The following is an 18,119-nucleotide window of genomic DNA, read 5'->3' as shown; positions in this document are numbered from 1 at the left end:
AGACCACAGAAAATTAAAATGCTTTTTAAAGGCCTTAAAATTCCTTTTTAGACCACAGAAATTTAAAATGCGTTTTCTAGGCGTTAGAAGCGTTTAAAGGCCTTAAAATGCCTTTTTACACCACAGAAAATTAAAATGCGTTTTCTAGGCGTTAGAAGCGTTTAAAGGCCTTAAAATGCCTTTTTAGACCACAGAAAATTAAAATGCGTTTTCTAGGCGTTAGAAGCGTTTAAAGGCCTTAAAATGCCTTTTTAGACCACAGAAAATTAAAATGCGTTTTCTAGGCGTTAGAAGCGTTTAAAGGCCTTAAAATGCCTTTTTAGACCACAGAAAATTAAAATGCGTTTTCTAGGCGTTAGAAGCGTTTAAAGGCCTTAAAATACCTTTTTAGACCACAGAAAATTAAAATGCGTTTTCTAGGCGTTAGAAGCGTTTAAAGGCCTTAAAACGTCTTTTTAGACCACAGAAAATTAAAATGCGTTTTCTAGGCGTTAGAAGCGTTTAAAGGCCTTAAAATGCCTTTTTAGACCACAGAAAATTAAAATGCGTTTTCTAGGCGTTAGAAGCGTTTAGCCTTAAAATGCCTTTTTAGACCACAGAAAATTAAAATGCGTTTTCTAGGCGTTAGAAGCGTTTAAAGGCCTTAAAATGCCTTTTTAGACCACAGAAAATTAAAATGCGTTTTCTAGGCGTTAAAGCGTTTAAAGGCCTTAAAACGCCTTTTTAGACCACAGACAATTAAAATGCGTTTTCTAGGCGTTAGAAGCGTTTAAATTCCTTAAAATGCCTTTTTAGACCACAGAAAATTAAAATGCGTTTTCTAGGCGTTAGAAGCGTTTAAAGGCCTTAAAATGCCTTTTTAGACCACAGAAAATTAAAATGCGTTTTCTAGGCGTTAGAAGCGTTTAAAGGCCTTAAAATGCCTTTTTAGACCGAAGAAACCGACAGAAAATTAAAATGCGTTTTCTAGGCGTTAGAAGCGTTTAAAGGCCTTAAAATGCCTTTTTAGACCACAGAAAATTAAAATGCGTTTTCTAGGCGTTAGAAGCGTTTAAAGACCTTAAAATGCCTTTTTAGACCACAGAAAATTAAAATGCGTTTTCTAGGCGTTAGAAGCGTTTAAAGGCCTTATAATGCCTTTTTAGACCACAGAAAATTAAATTTTTAATGCGTTTTCTAGTCGTTTGAAGCGTTTAAAGGCTTAAAATGCCTTTTTAGACCACAGAAAATTAAAATGCGTTTTCTAGGCGTTAGAAGCGTTTAAAGGCCTTAAAATGCCTTTTTACACACAGAAAATTAAAATGCGTTTTCTAGGCGTTAGAAGCGTTTAAAGGCCTTAAAATGCCTTTTTAGACCACAGAAAATTAAAATGCGTTTTCTAGGCGTTAGAAGCGTTTAAAGGCCTTAAAATGCCTTTTTAGACCACAGAAAATTAAAATGCGTTTTCTAGGCGTTAGAAGCGTTTAAAGGCCTTAAAATGCCTTTTTACACCACAGAAAATTAAAATGTGTTTTCTAGGCGTTAGAAGCGTTTAAAGGCCTTAAAATGTCTTTTTACACGACAGAAAATTAAAATGCGTTTTCTAGGCGTTAGAAGCGTTTAAAGGCCTTAAAATGCCTTTTTAGACCACAGAAAATTAAAATGCGTTTTCTAGGCGTTAGAAGCGTTTAAAGGCTTTAAAATGCCTTTTTAGACCACAGAAAATTAAAATGCGTTTTCTAGGCGTTAGAAGCGTTTAAAGGCCTTAAAATGCCTTTTAAACACCACAGAAAATTAAAATGTGTTTTCTAGGCGTTAGAAGCGTTTAAAGGCCTTAAAATGTCTTTTTACACGACAGAAAATTAAAATGCGTTTTTTAGGTTTTAGAAGCGTTTAAAGGCCTTAAAATGCCTTTTTACACCACAGAAATTTAAAATGTGTTTTTTAGGCGTTAGAAGCGTTTAAAGGCCTTAAAATGTCTTTTTAGACCACAGAAAATAAAATGCGTTATTTAGGCGTTAGAAGCGTTTAAAGGCCTTAAAATGTCTTTTTAGACCACAGATAATTAAAATGCGTTTTCTAGGCGTTAGAAGCGTTTAAAGGCCTTAAAATGTCTTTTTAGACCACAGAAAATTAAAATGCTTTTTTTAGGCGTTAGAAGCGGTTAAAGGCCTTAAAGACCTTATTCAGTACGCTGTTTCAAATTTCGTGCAAATCGAAAGATATATAGGGACTTTGGTACACCATTTACATTAAATCGGACGAAAATATATATGGGTGCTATATCTAAATCTGAACTGATTTTTTCCAATTTCAATGGGGTTCGTCCTTGGGCCAAATAAGAGACCTATGCCAAATTTCATCCAATTCGGATCATAAATTTTTTCCAATTTCAATGGGGTTCGTCCTTGGGCCAAATAAGAGACCTATGCCAAATTTCATCCAATTAGGATCATAAATGCGACCTGTACTTTGTTCACAATTTTATATGGACATACAGACGGACGGACATGCATAAATCGGCTTAAAAAGTGATTCTATGCAAAAGGAACCATGTGTCTATCTCGTTTCCTTTTGTCTGTTACAAACATATGCACAAAGACATAATATCCTGTACCACAGTGTGGTGAAGGGTATAAATAGATCAGATTTTAGCAAATACGTACAGGTTCCACATATAGTTTCATTTATTACTTTTCGAGCATATAGGTACACATTTTTAAGACTACCTCCATACCATCACCACCACTAAATTTAGTATCAATTACTTCCAAACACAGTTGGCGATTGGGCCTTGTTAGTAACTTTTAAACGAAAAACGATATCTTCAGCCGTTTTTTTTTTCACAGCTCAGAAAACAGTCATAGATTTTTTTAAGAAAAAAAATTGTTTAAATTTTTTTTTAATTTTTTTTTATTTAATTTTTTTAACTTCAATAAATAAACTTTATAAATCAAAATTATCTTCTGAATCAGAATCAGACATATCTGGATGTTTCATTAAAAGATAGCTCTTGACATCATCGTCTATAATAATATTTTTTTGCAGACGAAATTGAAACCCATTTGACAATGAAGATATCAAAGGGTCTGACGAAACTAATAAATCATTTATGATATCTTCCATAATATTTTTCCTTAAATTTTTCCTTGTATTGCTCTAGCGTATGTTTCGATAGTCCTTGTTCCTGGCTTCAAGAGCTTCTTCGGACATTATACCAAGGTATCAGTTAAATGGTACCAAAGTATCAGTTAATTGGGTGTTATTATTATTTGATTTTGAAAACTTTCTGGGCGTGCTTCAATAATCCTAGCAATCATATGGTTTGTAATGGTACTTCAGCGAAATTATCAGTGACCGTCATGACACTAGGATAGTGTCACTAGGATAGTGTCAATGCTACGACAACGCAGTTTGTCGTAGCATGGATATATATCGACCCTTTAGCGGCTCTCTTTGACAAATTCCATGTGTACTTGATATGTCCAACATCTACAAATAGCGCCAGTGCTTTTTCATGAGACCTGCTTTAAAATAGCAATCGTAAGTTCAAATTTAAGAATTTCAGCTCTGTCTGTTCTCCAAATTGTACCAGATTTGGTACAATTCTGTACTTTTCATACACTCCCACAGTAACCTAAGTGGCAGCTTTCAGAATTCGAGTTCTAACCGTTCACTCAAGTCCACATTGTACCAAATTTTGTGCTTTTCGTACCCATAAGTACGAATTTCCAAAACTACCTCAGTCATGCACTCCAATAATAACCTTAAGTGCACATTTAAATATCCCAGCTCTATCCGTTCACCAGCATCCAAATTGTATCAAATTTAGTATCATTTATTACTTTTCGTAGACGTTAGTAGGAGGTTCTAAAACTTCTCAATTTCACACTCCAAAACTTTATTTTTAATGACAAATTTCAGGATCCCAGCCCTATCCGTTCATATAGATCCAAATTGTACCATATTTAGTACATATGAGTTCGAATTTCCAACACTGTCTCAATCCTGTATTCTAACAGTAATTTTATTATACCCTTCACAACACTGTGGTACAGGGTATTATGTCTTTGTGCATATATTTGTAACAGGCAAAAATAATCGAGATAGACCAATGGTTCCTTTTGAGAATATGCATAGACTCACTTTCTGAGTCGATTTATGCACCAAAGTCTCTGAAAATCATTTGATTTGTACGAATTGTGGCATAGCGTATTGAATTAAATCTAGAATGGCGTATGCTAAGTTTTGTGAAAATCGGTGCAGATTTAGATATAGCTTCCATATATAGTTTCACCCGATTTTAGGTAAATTGTGCACCAAAGTCTTTGCTAATTTTTTTATTGGCATAGATATATCGTAGCTTCCATATATAATTTCGAATTATTTATGTTTATTGTATACCACATAATCAATAGGTGTCTGATTGAGATTAAATTTTAAACAGTGCAGCATACCGAATAGAGTTTGTCAAGTTGGCTTTAAATCGATTTACACAAATCTGTCCCACTGAGCGCAAACGACTCTAAACTTGCCCAAATGAAATGAAATTTAGCATAGGTTCCAGAAAGACATTAAAATCACATATTTAAGTTCGTTCGATTTCATGTCAAAATTCCTTAAAAAAGGCGACGTCTTTTCGGATACATATGTAGAATATACCCAAAGTGGTGAAGGGTATCATACAGTCCGACTTTACTACTTTCCTTACTGGTTTTTAAATATACGTTTTCCATCTCTATCCTTTTATTCAAATCTGAATTGTACTAAACTTAGTACCATTTAGTACACATAATTACGCATTTTTAAAACTAACTCCATGTCTCATCCTACAATCCAATCCTTAATTTTAATTCAAAATTTTATGATTCCCGCTCACACAAAACAAATTGTAACATATTTAGTACCATTTTGTGCTTCTCGTATCCATAAGTACATAATTCCAATACTACCTTAAATCTGTAATTTTTCATTCCAATTTTAAGTTTTCCATCTCTAACCGTTCACTCAAATCTATATTGTACCAAATTTAGTACCATTTAGTACACGTATTACGAATTTTCAAAACTACCCACATATCTCAATCCTGCATTCAAACTGTTATATTAATTCATAATTTCAGGATCTCGGCCCTATCCATTCACACAATTGTTCAACAATTTGTAAACCATTTGGTACCAGTTAGTACTTTTTTTTGTACACTCCAATAGTATTTTTAATTCGAAAATTCTGGAGTCCAGCTCTATCCGTTCACACATAATTAAGTTGTGCCAAATATAGAACCATTTAGTACACATAAGTACTATGCTTCCATATCTCAATTCTATATACCAACAGCAACCACTATTCCAAATTTTAGGTTTCCAGATCTCTCCATTCACCCAAATCCAAATTGTACCAAATTTAGTTCCGTTTAGTACTTTTCGTACATATAAATGCGAATTTCAACTGTAATCTTACTTCCAAATTTCATATATAAAATTTCAAGATTTTAGCTATATATGTTCAATATATGTAGAATTAGAACTACATTTAGTACTTTTAGTACACTTATAGGTCGAATTTCCAAAAACCCCTTTTGTACATCTTTCTAACTTTCCATCAGTGACCCACATTCCAAATTTCAGAATTCTAGCTCTTCCCGTTCGCCTAATACAAAGGGTACCATATTTCGTACATTTTAGTACTTTTCGTACCCTTCTAGTACGAATCTCCAAAAACCCAGCCTTATCTCACGCCTAAACACCAACAACAACCCACACTCAAAATTTCAAGCTTCTAGCTTTAGCCGTTTCGTCTGGGCGATGATCTGTCAGTCAGTCACTCACTCACTCACTTAACACTAAGCTCTTTTATATATATGCATGTTTTTATTCCTTAAGAAATTATTATTTCAGACTATTTTATTTAAACAATTAACACATTAATTCGATATATTCTTACACAAATAATTAAATCATATTGATTTTAACACACTTCTTATAATAAAATGCATGTTTTTTTAAACAAAATATGGAGCCTTTTTGAAAAAACGTACGCACGATTTAATAGTTCAACGAAAACTAACTGCCAAATTGGCAAAGGCATTGTGAGACGAAGAATCAACGACAAGCAACAGGTACTGTTATTTGGCACTCAGAGCCGGGGAATCTGTTTGAGAGAGAGGGAGAGTCAGAGTAAATTGTCTTTGCATACGACATGATGATGATCAATGAAAAAATAAGACTTTCAAAGGAGTATTTCAATGAAGTAAAAGAAAAACAGGTGCTTATATTTTGAGAGAAGCAGGAGGAGAATATGCATATGGAGAGCGTAGGTGAATAAACGGTGGGGGTGGGTGTTTATTGGAGAATGCATGGGTGATGTAGTAGAAAATAGCATCACGTATATACTGCTGTACTTTGAGACAGAAATTCGGCTATTAGATTGAGTGGTTGACAGATTTTGGTAGAAGGTGAGAGGGGAGCTGAGCTGATTCATTGAATGAGAATTACAACATCAATGGGGAAATGGAACAGAATAAAGCATGATATTTTGCACAAAGGTGTGAGAGTGCGTCATTTTTATTGGGAGAATGGGGTGGTAGACTTTCAAGGGTGTAGTAAGAACTTAGAATTAAGGTTGTAGTAAGAGATAAGAATTTAAAAAATCATATATAGGCAACTAAAATAAAAAAATAATTAAATGAATGGCTCAAAAAAGTAATTTAAAAAAAAAATCCCCTATATAAATAAATAATAAATTTGTATATTTTTTAAATATTTTTTTTTTAATTTTATTTTTATTATTTATTTTTATTTTTTTACAAAAATTAATCTCTTCATCATTTTCCATTATTATAATGATCAATCCACATTATTCGCTTACTGACTAGTTAAAAAACAAATTATAAAAAATAAAACAATTTTTTAAAAATAAAATAATATGTTAAAACAAAATTGAAAATCGTTATATAAAAAAATATTCTTAAAAAAAATAATTAATATGGCATTGCAGTAAATCAAATAGAGAGTGTGGGTGAATATGTGGCTGGGTAGGGTTTGGCAGCTACGAGTATTTAACCGAATATTTTACTTTTAATGTTGGCAAAGAATCCGGGTTTTTCGGTTTCAGCTTGGACCTCAGTTGTCTGGAATATAGAGAAAGGGGAGAAATTAGTATTTATCGAAATATAAAAAAAAATATTTTTTTTTTAAATCTAAAAATTAATTTAAAAAAATCCAAGTCTCCAAAAACTAATTTAAAAAAATCCAAGTCTCCAAAAATTAATTTAAAGAAATCCACTTCTCCAAAAATTATTTAAAAAAATCCAAGTCTCCAAAAATTAATTTAAAGAAATCCACTTCTCCAAAAATTAATTAAAAAAAAATCCAAGTCTCCAAAAATTAATTTAAAGAAATCCAGGTCTCCAACTATAATTTTAAAAAATCCAAGTCTCCAAAAATTAATTAAAAAAAAATCCAAGTCTCCAAAAATTAATTTAAAGAAATCCACTTCCCCAAAAATTAATTTAAAAAAAATCCAAGTCTCCAAAAATTAATTTAAAAAAACCAAGTCTCCAAAAATTAATTTAAAAAAATCCACGCCTATTAAAAATTAATTTAAAAAAATCCAAGTCTTCATAAATTTATTTTAAAAAATCAACGCCTATTAGAAATTAATTTAAAAAAATCCAAGTCTCCAAAAATTAATTTTGAAAAAATCCAAGTCTCCAAAAATTAATTAAAAAAATCCAAGTCTCCAACAATTAATTAAAAAAAATCCAAGTCTCCAAAAATTAATTAAAAAAAATCCAAGTCTACAAAAATTAGTTTGAAAAAAATCCAAGTCTTTAAAAATTAATTTTAAAAAATCCAAGTCTACAAAAATTAATTTAAAAAAATCCAAGTCTCCAAAAATTAATTTTAAAAAATCCACGCCTATTAAAAATTAATTTAAAAAAATTCAGGTCTCCAAAATATAATTATAAAAAATCCACTATCCCTATTAAAAATTAATTTTAAAAAATGCAAGTCTCCAAAAATTAATTTAAAAATATCCAAGTCTCCCAAAATTAATTAAAAAAAACCTTGTCTCCAAAAATTAATTAAAAAAATATGTAAGTCTCCAAAAATTAATTTAAAAAAATCCAGGTCTCCAACAAATAATTTAAAAAACTCCACGTCCATTTTAAAGTCTCCAAAAATGTTAAGGTCTCCAAAAATTAATTTTAAAATATCCTCGTCTATTTTAAGATCTCCAATAATGTTAAGGTCTCCAAAAATTAATTTTAAAAATATCCACGCCTATTTTAAAGTCTCCAAAAATAAGGTCTCCAATAATTATTCTAAAATATCCTCGTCTATTTTAAGGTCTCCAAAATTTAGTTTTTAAAAATCCAAGTTTCCAAAAATTAATTTAAAAAATTCTACGTCCATTTTAAAGTCTCCAAAAAATGTAAAGGTCTTCAAAAATTAATTTTAAAATATCCTCTTCTATTTTAAGATCTCCATTAATGTTAAGGTCTCCAAAAACTAATTTAAAAAAATCCACACCCATTTGAAAGTCTTCAAAAATGTTAAGGTCTCCAAGAATTAATTTTAAAATATCCTCGTCCGTTTTAAGGTCTCCAACAATGTTAAGGTCTCCAAAAATTAATTTAAAAAAATCCACGCCCATTTTAAAGTCTCCAAAAAATGTTAAATTTTAAAATATCCTCGTCTATTTTAAGGTCTCCAAAAATGGTCTCCAAAAATTAATTTTTAAAAAATTCACGCCCATTTTAAAGTCTCCAAAAAATGTTAAGGTCTCCAAAAATTTATTTTAAAAAATTCCACGCCTATTTTAAAGTCTCCAAAAAAATGTTAAGGTCTCCAAAAATTAATTTAAAAAAAATCCACGCCCATTTTAAAGTCTCCAAAAAAATTTAAGGTCTCCAAAAATTAATTTTAAAATATCCTCGTCAATTTTAAGGTCTCCAAAAATTTAAAAATCCACACCTATTTTAAGGTCTCCAAAAATATTGTTTTGCTACTCACCATTATCTGCTTCTCATTTGTTTGTTGTTTATGATAGTATGGACTCTGGGCTGAGGTAAATGTCCCGTCCAAGTCCTCCACCTCAACATGTTGTGCATGTTGTTTGGCAAAATCACTGAGATCCTCTTCAACCTGTTGTTGTTGTCCCAAATCGGCCGAATCAGCTTGCATCGAATAGTGGCCACCATAATGCATACCATAACGATTACCACCAGAGTTGCCATATGAATATTGGACATCCTCATGCAACTTAGCTGGTGGTGGTGGATATAGAGGATCCTTACCGGCTACACCGGGCTCATTGGGGTCCATTTGTTCATCGAACACATTGGGGGGTTGATCTCCACGATCTTTGCTTATTTTGGGATAATATCCAGTCCTGTTGGTGGGCAATTCACCATAGACATAGCCGCCCGAACCGCCATAGGAGAAGGGTAGACGGGCCTGAGCGAGGAGGTAAAGGCGTCTACGCCATTGCTGCAATTGTTCGCCACTCAGGTTGACCTTACGTTGCAAAACATTCATGCGGGCCATTTCCGAGTGGGCCCAACGATTTTGTTCCTCGGCGGAGCTGATCTTCTTGTGCATAACATAGGTGAGGTAACGTAATTCCTTTTCACGGAAATCCTGCAATTGATTGAGATTCATTTGATAGAAATGGGCGAGATTTTGTAGCCTTTGGAACTCCTCCAATTGCCAGTCTTTAAGGGTCTGAGTGGTAATGCCATAGTGGCTGGCCAAACGGGTGAAGGCCATCTCTTGCTTTTGCCAATTTTTCAGGTTATCCAGGGTGTAGCTCTTATCCTTGATAAAGGAATAGAGACGTTCACGTTCGGTTTTTTGCCAAGGTTCGACCTTAAGGAGTTGGGTACGATCCAACAGACCTTCACGATTCATTTTACCGATTTCGATGTTTTGGAAGGGTACCAATTCTTGTAGGGTGCAACCATAGAGACGGGTCAAATGTTGCTGGAAGTCATCATCGGAGGCAATGAATTCGAGGAATTCCTCTTCGGTTATGGAGATATCCGAGGCAATGGTGCGCAAACGGCGGCGTTCTTCATCTTGCCAGTTTTTGTTGAGGGCCTGAGAGGATGAGCCACCTTGAGAGGAGTTTCTGATGAGTCCCAAATTCACAAGACGTTGTAGCTCCTGGCGGATCCAAATTTCAACCTCTTCGATGGTCACATGATACTGATCACAGATGCGATTAAGGGCGGTTTGATCCCTCAGTAGTTCCGCTTCCCATTGTTGATAGCTTTGATAGGGTTTCGACTGGACCAATTGATAGATCCGATCTTTTTCATCCCTTTGCCAGGTGGTAAGATTTTCCGATACGATTTTTTGTTGTTGCAGCAATTTTTGTAACTCCAGAAGATACCAATTGATGATGTCCTCCGTGGTGGTGTGATACTGACGGGCTAACTGCTCCAAATGTTGGCGATCATTACGCAACTGGCGCTCCAATTCTTCATAGGACCATTGTTTACCCTGAGGCCTCTGCTGCAGCAATTGTTGCAGATAACTATATTCCACGGTCTGCCATTCCTCCACGTTGCCCTGGCCATGGATAAAACCCTGCTTGGTAAGGTCTTGGGCCACGGTTCTCAACCAATTTTCAATGGTTTCAACGGTGACGTGGAATTGGCGGGCATACTGCTCGAATCGGGGCCTTTCGTCACGCAAATATTTTTCAAATTCCTGCCACGACATAGGACGCCCTTGGGCTACAGCCACCAAATGGGCCTTGGTCTGTTCCTTCCATACCTCTTCGGTGTTGTATTGATCCCAGTTGTGAGGTTGGGGGGCAGGTTGACGGGTAGGGGCCAAGGGGACGACGTAGCCTGGATAATTTGTGGTGACATTCCATTGCCTTTCAATGGTGTGGCTGAAACTACCCGGTCCACGAATCACACCCAACATTTGTAGGCGAGCTCCTTCCTGTTCAATCCAGCTTTCAATCTCCTCCACGGTGACATGATAATCCTGAGCAATGCGCTCCAAACGTTCCTTATCGCGCTTAATGAAATTATCCAATTCCTCTGAGGTGGCCAATTTGTTCTGTTGCTTCAACCAGTCGAGTAGGCGTTCGCGTTCGATTTTTTGCCAATAGCTAAGCTGATCGAGTTGAACCAAACCGGAATCCTTCAACCGCTTCAATTCATCCTTCATCCATTGTTCGATTTCCTGCACGGAGAGGTTATAATCCATAGAGAGCTTCTCAATTCTGGCACGATCCTTGGCCAACTGACGTTCAAATTCCTCGGTGGACAGCTCACGTTGTTGCTGCAGACATAAGGCGATCAGACGCTTCTGTTCATCCTCCTGCCATTTACTGAGATTCTCAACCTGGACCTGACCGGTTGTCTTCAGGTTAAGTAACTGTTCCCTAAGCCATTGCTCCACCTCTTCGACGCTAACGGAATATTGTTGCGACAACTGGCGTATGTGATCCTGCTGCTTCTTCAGTTCCACTTCGAATTGCACATAATTCAAACGGCTATTCTCGCGGATCAAGGCCTTTAGCCTTTCCAATTCCTGTTGCTGCCAGGTGGCCAATTTGGCAATTTGATCGGAGGAATCCTTACGCAGGCGCTGCAATTCCCTAATCATCCATTCTTCGATTTCCCTTACCGAAACCTGATAATAATCTGACAACTGTTTCAAATGATCCCGATCGTTTCTCAATTTCCTTTCATACTCCTCCGTGCTCAGCGAATTTTTATATTGGGTAATTAGATTCTTGATATAATCCCGCTCGACCATTTGCCAACCCTTCAACTGTTCAATTTCGAATTTACCCTTCTCCTTCAGATCTTCGATAACCTTGCGAACATAGGACTCAACTTCGTTAATATTGACATTGTACTGCTTGGCCAGATTCATCAGGAAGGTGCGATCCTTGGCAATCTTGGTCTCAAATTCCTCGGCGGTGATACTCGATTGTTGCTGCAGCAGATTCATAATCCGCTGATATTGATCCTTTTGCCATTGGGTCATTTTTTCAATATTCAATTTACCCTGTTGCTGGAGGCGATCCACTTCTCCTTGGATCCATTTTTCAATTTCCTCCACCGAGACATGATACTGGAAGGCGGTGTTCTGCATATGTTCACGATCCTGTTTCAGCACTGCTTCAAATTCTTCCACAGACCAGTTTTTGTTCTGCTTCAATAACTTATCCAACCTCTCCTTTTCGGCAATCTGCCACGAAGTTAAATTATCAATCTGCAATTGACCCTCATCGCGCAACCTGGCCAATTCCTTCTTCATCCATGACTCAATTTCCGCCACCTGGACCTGATAATCCCTGGCCAATTTTTCCAACAATTCACGATCCTGTCTCAATCTCTGTTCCAACTGCTCGGTCGAATGGTATTGCTCCTGGGTAATCCTCTCCAAGTATCTGCGCTCCACCTCCTGCCAATTGGTCAATTTCTCATTCGGTTTCAGCAGACCCATGCTAATGAAACGCTGCTCCTCATTCTTAACCCATTCTTCGATTTCCTCAATCTGCACATTATGCTGCATGGCCAGGGCCTCCAAACGCTTGCGATCATCCATCAGCCAATTGTGGAACTGTTCCACCGTAAAATCCCGCTCCTTAATCATCGTGGTCAAATTGCCACGCCATTCCAACTGCCACGACTTCAATTTCTCAATTTCCAGCATACCTTCATCCTGCAGGCGTTTAATTTCCTTTTTCAACCATTCCTCAATCTCCTCGACACGGACCTGATGTTGATTGGCGGTGGCATATAAATGGGTCTGATCCTTTTTCAACTTATCCTCCAATTCCTTAATCGAATAGTTATTTTCCTGCAGCAACTTCATCAGACGCTCACGTTCCACAATTTGCCAATTATTCAGTTGCTCCTTGATCTGCAACAGACCCAAATTTTGCAATCGCTCACCTTCCTTCTTAATCCAGGTTTCAATTTCATGGACTTGGACATTGTAGGTCCTTGCCAAATCGGCCAATTTACGGCGATCGTTTAGGAGTTTATTTTCAAATTCCTCAATGGTTATGCGATTATTTTCGATGAGCTTGAAAATTTCATTACGTTCGGTCTTCTGCCATTCCTGGAGGTCCTCGACCTTGACCAAACCTTGGGCCTGCAGGCGCATTAATTCATTCTTCAGCCAATCTTCGATTTCTTTGACCTGAAAAACAAACAAAAAAACATAAAAAATTAATTTTCACAATGGCGCCCAACGTGGGGATTTTTTTTACAAACTTTAAAGAATTTTTTCCATTTTTTATTCCAAATTGTAGGCCTTGGCCGGCCATTTCATATCCCGCACAATTACCTCAGAAATTGTTACTTTCCAAAATGGCGCCCAACGTTGGGTTGTTGAAAAATTAATGAGTTTTTGCTTCATTTAATTTAAAACTGTCAGGGGATGCCGCAAGAAACCTCAGAAATTTGCTTTTTGCGGATCCCGTTAGTTTTCATAATGGCGACCAACGTGGGCCCTTTGAAAAATTAATAATTTTTGCTTTATTTTTAATTTAAAATTTCAGGAGATGCCCAGGTAACCTCAGAAATGTAACTTTATGCGGAACCAGTTAGTTTCCACAATGGCGCCCAACGTGGGGTCTTTGAAAAATTAATGATTTTTTATTTATTTATTTTTTTTAAAACTGTCTGAGGATGCCGTCCGAAACCTCCGAAATTTAATTTTCTGTGGAACCAGTTAATTTTCAGGTTGGCGCCCAACGTGAAAAATTAATGATTTTTTTTGATTTTTAAATTTAAAACTTTCAGAGGATGCCCACTTAACCTCCGAAATTTAATTTTCTGTGGAACCACTTGGTTTTCATAGCGGCGCCCAACGTGGAGCTTTTGACAAATTTACGATTTTTTGCTTCATTTAATTTAAAACTGTCAGAGGATGCCCGACTAACCTCAGAAATGTAACTTTCTGCGGAACCAGTTAGTTTTCATGGTGGCGCCCAACGTGGGGCCTTTCAATATTTAAAGAATTTCTTTCATTTCTCTAATTTAAAACAGTCGGAGAATTCCGATATAACTTCGAAACTTAAATTTTCTACGGAATTTGTTAGTTTTCATGGTGGCGCCCAACGTGTGGATCTAAAAAATTTAATGATTTTTTTTTAATTTATAGTTGTCGGACGACGCCTATCATTTCTTACCCTACACAACTGCCCTGGAACTTGGATGTTCTGCGAAACAAGTTATTTTACATGGTGGCGCCCAACGTGGGGACATTCAAAATTTAAAGATTTTTTTAATTTTGTTATCGTAGAGAAGTCGGAGGAGACCGAAAATTTCGCACACTTCTCAACTACCTCGTAACTTCAATTTTCTTGATAGTTTTCATGGTGGCGCCCAACGTGGGTGTCTACAAAATTTAATATTTTTTTTAATTTAAAGTTTTCGGACGACCCTCAGCATTTCCTACCCTACACAGCTGCCCTGAACTGTACCTTTTTATGAGGCTAGTTAATTATCATTGTGGCGCCCAACGTGTGGAACCTCAAAAAAATATTTTTAAAAAATCCTGGCCTATCTGGGGGATTTTTGCCACCCTCTCTTACCTGCACATTATAATTGGCCGCCAATTTATTCAAATGACTTTGATCGGCCTTGATTTTCAATTCCAAATCTTGAACGGTGGCACCACTCTGCTGGACAATCAACATCAAACGCTCACGTTCCTTCTTCTGCCAGTCTTCCAATTCCTTCTTGACCTCCGTCAAAAAGCCTTCATTTTTCAGTTGGCTCATTTCCGATTTCAACCACGATTCGATTTCGGCAATCTGTACATGATAGGTGCGGGCCAAATTCTCCAATCGTTGACGATCGTTAAGCACCTGGGTTTGGAACTCCTCGATGGTGAGGTCATTGCGGGCAATCAACTTCTTGAGATTTTCATGTTCGCGTAGCTGCCATTCCTTGATGCCCTTTTCGATTTGCATTTGTCCTTCGTTCTGCAGACGTTCCAATTCTTGGCGTTGCCATTTCTCGAGCTCTTCAATGCTGACGTGATATTTATTGGCAAGGTTTTGGAGATAGACGCGATCCTTGGCCATTTGTTCATCGATACCGGTAACGGAACCTTGATGCAGCTTCACCATATTTTCCAAACGGCTACGTTCGGATTTTTGCCATTCAGTGATACGATTCATTTCTTCACGGGTCTCGGTGATGATTCCGCCGAGGCGGGCCAATTCTTCTTTCAGCCATTTTTCCATATCCTGTACATTACCCTTGTAGACCTGTGAGAGGTCCTTGAGCTTTTCTTGATCCATTTTTATGGAATTGTGTAGCTGATCAATGGTGGCATTGTGTTGACGGATCAATTCCTCCAGGCGACGCTGTTCATCGGTGCGTAGCGAATCTGTGGGCAGAGGGATCATGGAGTTGTTTTGATCGTTGAAATAGACATAGAGCCGATCCAATTCCTCCAACTGCCAGTTCTTGAGGTCCTGCACTGGGACTTGATATTGACGGGCTAGCTGATTGAGTTTATCGGCATTTTCCTGCTGCCAGCGTTCCAACTCTTCACGGGTAATGCTGTTCTGATGGACCAACCAATCGAGGCGGCCACGTTCCTTGCGTTTCCATTCGACGGGTTCATCAGTTTGGGAGTTGTACTGGGCCAGGAGAATCTGATAACGTTCCAATTCGGTACGATGGAAGGCATGGATATCGTCCAGGGTGCAGTGGTTACGTTCGGCCAAGCCCAAAAGGCGTTCCTCCTGTTGACGCTCCCAGGCCTCGAGATTTTGAGGGGTGGTGTTACCCGAAGTCAAGAACCAAAAGAATCGCTCACGCTCCTCACGTTTCCAGGCTTCATCGCGGGGCACTGACCATTCTCCGAACGGCCTCTCGGTGTCATAAACCAATTTACCATCGACCCATTTTTTATGGCTCTGGGTACCGGACAAACTGATCACGTTGCCGGTGTGATCCTTAATGATGGTCTTATTGACGCGTTGCACACTCACGGTGGATCCCGGGCCGTAGCTAGGTCTATACCCGGCGCTGAAGGTCTCCACATCTGAGCCATAACCACTATCGACGGGAATGTGTACTGGAGGACGGGTATAGCTACCGGTCTCCAAATGCACTGCCGGACGATAACCAATAACACTGGGTTCCATATTTTGATTGGCCCAATCGTAGACGGTCTTCTTGCGGGTCACTGTGGTGGTGCCTACGGGGCCATAGCTCACACTGGGCGAACTGGGCACAACATAGGATCCTGTGGTGAAACCCAAACTGGGGGTAGAATATACACCTGCAGGGCCATTAGTAATAATGGTACGATTGCGTTTAATCAGGGTAACATAGGGGTTATCCAAGGTTCCGGTACCGGAAGTCTTATGGGCCTCGGTAACATTTTTGTGGACCACATAGGTTTTGCCATCGATAACCTTAACTTCTGTGGGGTAGTTATAGGTCTTGACATCATCGAAGCTGCTCAAATCGACGGGTTTAAAGCCCAGGTCCAAAGTTTGTTGCTGTTGTTGGCCATTATCGACGGCGTAGTAACGGTACAACACCTCCGAGGATTTCCATTCAAAGAAACTGGGATGGGCAATCAATTGGTAGCTCAGGGCACCGCTGCGTTTGTCCTGCAGCAATTCCTCAGCCTGGAGGCGGCAGATGGCATCAAGTTCGCCCGAGGTTTTGCCGGTCAAGCTGATGATGCGCTCTACAGAAGAAAAAAAAAACAAAAATTAAAATCCTCCTTTCAAAAAAATAAAATCTGTCCTCCCCCTCTTCTTACCTGACCACGGTGTATAGGTGGTGCTATAACCATGTCCGGATCCAGTCATCAAACTATTATATTCCTGTCTCAAACGGGCCGAGAATTCACGAATCTCCACCAAATATTGCTGGGCCCAGGAGTTCAGGGCACAACACGAGCTATACGAAGCCGATGAAGTCGTTGACGAAGACGAGGACGACGATGTTTGACTTGATGAGGTATAGGCAGAATTACTGCCAAACGAACACGAGGTACCATCACAACGTCTTGAACCGTAGGAGCCGCTGCCATAACCACTGTTGTAGCCTGAACCATAACCACTTCCCGAACCATAAGTCGACGCTGAGGAACCATATCCAGCACCAGATGTTCCGTAGGCATATGAACCAGAGCCATAGCTACCCTGGCCACCATAGGAACTAACACGTCCATAACTATAACCGGTACTCCATGGTACCAGCATAGCCAATAGCACTAGGCTAAGGGCCTTCATTGTAAGTGAAGTGTTGCGGGGTAGACGAAATTCGAAAATTAGAGTTTTTCAATTGGATAGCTGGAAAGAAGAGGAAAAATATTTATTAGAATTTTTTTTTCAAAAATTTGGGGGGAAAATTCGAAATTTTTTTTTGGAGGGAATTTTTTCCCCATAAAAGGGAAAACATTTTTCCGGGAAAATTTTTTATAAAATATATAATTTTCCGATGATTTTTTATAAAATCGAAAGTTCTAAATTTTATTTTTTAAAAATTTTAGCGGAAGAAACCGAAAAAAAAATTCGAGGGACATTTTTACCCATATCAGGGGAAAGTTCTTTTCCGGGAAAATGCTTTTTATAAAAACTATTTTTTCAATTTTTCGAGGATTTTCCTTCATAAAATCGAAGATTTCGAAAAAAAATTAAGGGAATTTTTCCCCGTAATGGGAGATTTTTTTCATTTACCGGGGAAATTTTTTTTCCGGGAAAATTTCCGAGTAATTTTTTTATAAACTCAAATGAAAAAGAGTGATAGGGATATTTTGATTACAGAAAATGATGTTGAAAAAATTCGATTTTCAAGGGAATTTTTTCCCCGGTAATGGGAGATTTTTTTTTATTTCAGGGGAAAATTTTTATAAATTGAAAATTGGAATTTTTTTTCAATTTCCGAAAATTTAATTTTTTTTGAGAGAATTTTTTCTTCATAATGAGAATTTTTTCCCCGTATTGGGAGATTTTTTTTCCATTTTCAAGGGGGAATTTTTCCTCCAGGGGAATTTTTTCACTTTAGAAAAAAATTTCACCAAGTCAAAAATTTATATTTTGTGGAAAATAACGTAAAAATTCGAAATTTTCTAAACGAGAAATTGAGAGCATTGAGAAATTTTTTTCACTACGCGAAA

General features: G+C 37.4%; 1 protein-coding gene across 1 annotated transcript; it reads right to left on the bottom strand.

The window, feature by feature from the left end:
* Positions 1-7,036: 7,036 nt before the first annotated feature.
* Positions 7,037-17,232, bottom strand: LOC133328371 (tiggrin-like). Its single transcript, XM_061536940.1, has 5 exons — positions 16,758-17,232; positions 14,560-16,682; positions 10,860-13,160; positions 8,997-10,754; positions 7,037-7,108 (listed from the first exon to the last, which is right to left on the bottom strand). The coding sequence occupies exons 1-5, from the start codon at positions 17,230-17,232 to the stop codon at positions 7,037-7,039; spliced, it is 6,729 nt and encodes a 2,242-aa protein (XP_061392924.1).
* Between the last annotated feature and the right edge of the window lie 887 nt (positions 17,233-18,119).

The sequence above is a fragment of the Musca vetustissima genome, unplaced genomic scaffold (genome assembly GCF_032173495.1).
Source record: "Musca vetustissima isolate MV318-11 ecotype Yass unplaced genomic scaffold, APGP_CSIRO_Mvet_v1 utg291585, whole genome shotgun sequence".
NCBI classification, from domain to species: domain Eukaryota; kingdom Metazoa; phylum Arthropoda; class Insecta; order Diptera; family Muscidae; genus Musca; species Musca vetustissima.
The sequence above is the reverse complement of the archived record's forward strand: the minus strand, read 5'-3'. Positions and strand labels throughout refer to the sequence as shown.